At 40.0% G+C, this 6,000-nt stretch overlaps 1 protein-coding gene across 11 annotated transcripts in view; it reads right to left on the bottom strand.

Annotated features, from left to right (window-relative positions):
• Nucleotides 1-224: 224 nt before the first annotated feature.
• The window catches only part of IKZF1 (IKAROS family zinc finger 1), a 71,381-nt gene continuing 65,605 nt past the window's right edge, over nt 225-6,000 (bottom strand). For all 11 annotated transcript variants that reach the window (XM_074874904.1, XM_074874922.1, XM_074874899.1 and 8 more), the window contains one exon: nt 225-2,614. In XM_074874904.1, the coding sequence (XP_074731005.1) occupies nt 1,908-2,614 (707 nt within the window). In that variant the 3' untranslated portion in view covers nt 225-1,907. The remainder of the gene's footprint in view (nt 2,615-6,000) is intronic.

The raw sequence follows: 6,000 nt of genomic DNA, 5'->3' as shown, positions 1-6,000 counted from the left end.
GCAAAAGTGAAAGCAGAAGGAGGAACTCTGCACGCCTGTAATAGTATGTATATATAGGAAATGTATATCAAATATAGCTACATACATCAGGCCAAATTGGCCTAGGTACAAGTGTTTGTGGTTCCATCGAATCTCTTTTATAATAAACATATGCTCTTGCATGCACTTGTGAATGGAGAACATGTAGCTGTATGACAAGACTGCTAGTCTTGTTGGTTATATGATTGTGTTCATTGCAGAATATCCATTTATTATGCAGAGTGGAAGTATTTATACATTAAGTTAATAAGATGGGGGTATTTTTACAAATGCTGCCCAGGAAGTATTGCAGCACTGATGACAGATTTTTATGCAGCTGCAAAAATTTCTTTTTTTGCCCAATCTTAAAGTACAAGGGTGTTCAGGGAGAGGAATCAATTATTTGGAAGAGGAAGTTAAGTAGAAGCTTTAAAAGAAGTATTTTTTTATATCAGCTGTGTTTAGGGTTAAAATCTATTCATCATAGAAGCTTTTATTCTAACTGAAGTTACAGTATTTGCAGCAGAACCCGCCATGGAGAAGGCTCTTGGTGGACTTTACTCCACTCTTGCAAAGTGCTGCAGTCTCTGGTCCCCATTCAGCAAAACACCATTTTTTTAACCTTAAGATTAGTTCCACTGAAGTAAAAGTAACTTAAAGCACATGGTGAACTGATTTGTTGAATAGGAAGCCAGGGTTCTCAGCACCTTCGCAGGGCTTGGTCCCTCATTAAACAGCAAGTGCCAGGAAAAAAGAAGGCTAACAAATTTGAACTGGCTGGTTTAATTCAGTTCAGTGCTTTAAAAATGATTAAGTGAAACACTTACAAGTAGAGCGACAAAATCTACAAGAGGACATCTTCTGTGCAAGCAAAAGGGGACTTTTTTTCATATGTAAGAGAGGAACATTTGGATATTTTCCAGGCAGTTTAAAAAAGATGAAAAATGTGCATAAGGAGACTTTCCCCACACATGTTTCTAGCTAGTGCTCTTCTCAACTGTACATCATACTTTTCTAAATAACTAAAACTTAAAAAAGGAAGAAAGAAAAATTAAATACATTGTAACTTGTTTATGCAGAGAGAGGAGGGGTTGCTTAAAGAAAAGTGGGGTTTTATTGGATAGGGAGAGAAAACATTTATTCAAAGAGCCAACAATACCCTTTTTCTATACATTAAATGCAATTCATACGTCACAGAGTATATTACAAGGGTGTTTCTTCTATCTTTCACATACCTGCTCGCCTGCCTAGTGACACAAGCAAGGCAACCCATGATGTCAATACCAGCATCACCCTTGCTGGTAGGAACATTCTACTTTTTACCACCAAAGCAACTCAGAACCCTTTGGCTGGGGTGTCCCGTCCCACCCTAGCTGTCTGTGAAGTCATCTGAGATGGGCCCCTCCATCTTTAGTCGAGTTTAATCTTCCCAAAAGAGTCAAATAATACCAGGAAGTCAAAAAATGTACATCTGGTGTCAGAGCCCTATGCTCAGGGTGTTAAGAGAGAAAGCTTGGCCACTCCTGCCTGTTGCGTCCTCGTCTGCATGGTGCATCCTGCGCATGGCTAACAGTTTTGGCAAGGGAGGTTTGCAAGAAGCATCAGTTAAGGGAAGGGCTTTCAGCTATGTGACTACAAAAGCTCCTACTTACATTACTAAAGGTTTCTGGTGATCAAACATTTTCAGTAAAAACTTTAGTACTCATTTTAGAAAACTGAGTTGCAATGCATGCTACCAAAAGGAAAAATCTCTTCTTGTGGGAGAAGATAGCTGAACCTTTGATTCTCTTGATACTTTTACTGTCCAGCTGACTTGTGCTTTGTTGGTGTCGTGGCTTGTGCAGCTCCAGTAACGCAGCTGTTGAGGCTAGATCTGTGCCGGAGGAGTTTTAACTCATGTGGAAACGGTGCTCCCCTCGAGTTATGTGGGAAGAGAATTCGTACCTGTCCTGGCTATGGTAGCCACACATGTTGCATTCAAAAGGATCACGGAACCCATGGCAGCCCATATGGATCGTATACATCACATGATCCAAGAAAAGGACTCGACAGTGTTCGCACTTGTAAACTTTCACTTGCTCCCCATTGCTGCTGATCACTTTGAAAGCATCCTGGGAATTGTCAGTACCTGCCCTCAAGACATCATATTGCCTGTTTTCTTCCTTTATAGAGATGCCATTTCTTGCATGGGGACCTATGTGGTTTGTCAGGTAAATTAAACCACTGCGTTCCTCGTTATTGCTCTCTGTATCTGTTGAGTCTTGGCAGCTGTTGCTGGGAGAGGCATCTCGTTCGGAGGAGACAGATTTGGCTTTGGAAAGCAGCAACAAGTTTTCCACTGCGCTGTCCTGAGCTGTATGGTTGGAGCGAGCTTGATTGTCCCCAAGAGGTTTGTGGAGCTGATACATGGGGCTGATGACAGGCACCACCTCAGAACCACCTGGTGGTGTCTGGACAAGGGGACGCAAGGACTCTGCCCCCAGGTAACTGATGGCGTTATTAATGGCCTGGTCGATAACGTGTGTCTGCATTATCTCATTCTCCTTCTCATAGTTGGTGGTGGCATCGTATGGAAGATCGGGCAGACATTTTTCACCTGCAGTGAAAACCAGTCAGGAGTTAGAGGGTTGATTTCTACACAATTAAGGAACCGAACATCATGGACTAATAAAACAGCAACATGGAAGAAAACAGTTGACCAAATCCACCTCTGTAATTCATCTAAGGTATTCATAGTTCTCTAATATAGCTGGTCAGAAAAATGTTTGGTTGGTGTTTTGGTTTTTTTTTTTTTTTAACCTGCAAAATAATTTGAGGTCTTTGGAAAAGCAATTGGATGAAAACAGATTCTGGAAATAATTCTATGGGGACTCGTGGGAGCTCCAGATCGAGTGCTTCATCCTCTCTCCTTTCTAACTGGACTCCTTCATCTGTCTCCTACAGTGAGCTGAGGCATGCCTTTGTGGTTAGTGACGACAGTGTACCAAACTCAGTTACAGTGAGCCTGGCCTTCATGCTTCAGATCATGAAGCACATTATCAATATTTTTCCCTAAAATACTACAATTTTAGACTGGAAATTGCATTTTTTAGTTTTAGACCTTCAGTTTCTTACTGAACCCACATCAGCAATGTGGTCATATGTCATTTTGGAGAAAAATCAACAAAAACTTATTTTTTCATGTTGACACCTCCCCCCCCCACCTTGTTTTTTTAAATAAATCATGTTAGACACATTACCAGAAGATACAAATCTTCCTAGAAACTTTGTGTCAAAGTTATCATCTACAGGAGCAGCCAAGAACCACCGAAAAAATTTAAGTGCATTTGTCCTTGGAACATATTTTTCCTATGATGTAAAAGCCCTATACAGAGCAAGATTACTTGTTACTTGTAACTTTGACTCTGATTTGGCATGCCAAGAGTAAGGGGGGACTCTTTAATTTTTTAAAAATCATACTGCACTAATGTATTTCTAGCTGGATACCCTAGTATTGAATGCTGAGTTTCACTAAATTTCTCAAAATTCCTGGACAGATAGAACTAAGCAAAACATAGAAGGTAAAATTTAGGAGTGGGATAAACTATTAAATGCACAGATGCTGATTTTATGAACCTGAGCAATCTTCTCAAACAGTGTAAATCATCAACATTATTATCAGGCCCCTAATAAATTTGTGCAAATACAAAGGGGTAAAAAATAGGTTCCTAGGAACTATCAATAACACATTGTTTGCAGTCCACATGGATTTTCTAGCTCTGCAGATCTGGGGAAATTCATTGAAAGCCACAAACATCTCTATGAGGTGCTGTCACCTAATCAACATGACATTTGCTGGTAGGCCTTGGAAAGCCCTAATTTGTCTAAAAAAAATGCTAATAGGAGCATGGAAAGTTTACCAGAATATCTGCAAATTGATTTATCAACAATTTTTCCCCCAGTTTCTACTCAAATTGACTATTCAAAGTCTGTGAAGAGCCCAGAAAACTAGCATGATGCTATTGCAATGATGGGGCTAAAGTGTAGAAAGTCCTGCTGTCTACATTTCCCACAAGATAATGGTTTCATACTAGCTTGTCCATGCTCTGCAAGCAGAAGAAGAAACACTCCGACCATTGCCTAAGTTCCTATAAGGCATGTAGGGTACAGACACCTTGTAGCTGCGCCACACAAGCTTCTACTTCCTCTTGTTTCCTTTCCCTATTATTCTGCCAATTTAAGCACCCCTCTAACTGGGGTGCATTCTTTTTTCTTCCAGATTTACCCTTTCTAATGCTCTAGTTTTCAGGCAGAGTTTGAGGCTGAAGGTTCAAAGTAGGCATTGTGAAAGACTTTTGTAAATATGAAAAACCTCTCCTAATATGAATGTATACCCTTGTCTCCAGAAAACATTGAGGTCAAAATCGTTTATACTCCACGGGCACTGTATAACACTGAAAAGTGAGACCGGTTTTCATTATACACAAAATTTTGGGCATCCAGAAGACATGATTTTAACAGCTGTTTCTTGGGTAGTATTTGCTTTATGTAGCGTAACTGGTTGGTAGTTGCACTGAGAGGATCAAGTGCCCATAAGAAAATTTTGTTTCCCAGCAGGGTGTCTGAAACAGACACAAACTTGAGGAAGGCAGGTATCATTTCTATATCTGGGTAGTGCAGGTAATGCTTGCATTCATTAAAAATAATAGCTCATTTCTGTGGTTATTAGAGCATAAGTAAATTAAACTGCTAATGGCTTGATGCACTTCAAGCTTTACACTGCTCAGGGTTCTGCAGCAGGTACCTAAATACTAAAAATGCACTCAGTGCATGTGGGCACTTTTTTGGTTTGTTTTGCTTTTTGTTTTTAACCCCTCTCTCTTCTTTGCTGCTTGTTGTTTTAGCATGATAAACCTGTGTCAACATCACCTGCAGTTTTCACTTTCTAGTTTAGATGGCCCAGTTCTGCTTTCAGGTCTGGAAGTTATTCCAGTTTGGAACACAGAGAGAATTTTACAAATAACTGGCTTAATTTGGTGAACAATCTCACTTTTGAAAGGTAACTATTTAGCCTTGAGAAAAACGAGTGAAGAAGCAGACAGTCTTTGCCTTATGTGAAGGATGCCATTTGCTTCTTCTCCCTGGAATTCAGCACGGGGATTGGGATGACACGGTAATCTACAGGAGCAATAAACATGTTTTATTACCCAAAAGCTCTCCTGACCAGCCAGCCCAACCTTGTGTTAATCAGGAATGTACCTATTACGTGAAGCAGCAGGTGAGGATTGGAAAGGGAAGGATTTGGGGGCATTTTCTTGTCAGAAAAGTTCATCCTTTTGAAGGTTAGCAAATTTCCATAAATATCTGCTGTCAGTAGGTTGTCTTCCTACACCACACCCTGAATAACTAACTGACAGGAAACTCTGCCCTCCTAAAACTCGTAGTTAAACTGGCTGTCTTTACTGTTTTTCAGGGTGAAGAGAGAAAAGGAGAACGAAAAAGCTAGTCCACACCCACAGATACATCACATATAGGATACTTGCTAGTAGCTTTTAAATTTTAACACTTTTGGTCTTCCTGGAGCTTTCACAGAATTAGTATTTTGCCTAATGCAGTCAGTTACTAGAGTGTCTAAACAGATCAGGTTTGCCTCACAGAGTTGATATATTTTTGGTCACTACCTCTACTATAACTTTTGTCCTTTTATACGTGTAAGCATTTCTTATCTTTGACTACCTCCTGGGATTGTTGCCTTTAGACCTGAAAACTATCTTGGACTTTCATTTCAAACCTTTAGTTGTGCCTCCTGACGTAGCTGAGATTCCCTTTTCCTTGTCTCAGAAATACTAATTATCCTTTCACCCTTATGTCCTCATTGAAGAAGGTATATTTGGAATTTCTGCCCCATAAACTGGTCTTTTTTTGCCTTGACTTTTGACTGAAGACCTTAATGTGTGTTTTGTTTCAAAGACTTCAGTTTTCTCTGATTGTCCCCTATAGAAT

This window comes from Strix uralensis, chromosome 1 (genome assembly GCF_047716275.1).
Source record: "Strix uralensis isolate ZFMK-TIS-50842 chromosome 1, bStrUra1, whole genome shotgun sequence".
In the NCBI taxonomy this organism is placed as follows: Eukaryota; Metazoa; Chordata; class Aves; order Strigiformes; family Strigidae; genus Strix; species Strix uralensis.
The sequence above is the reverse complement of the archived record's forward strand: the minus strand, read 5'-3'. Positions and strand labels throughout refer to the sequence as shown.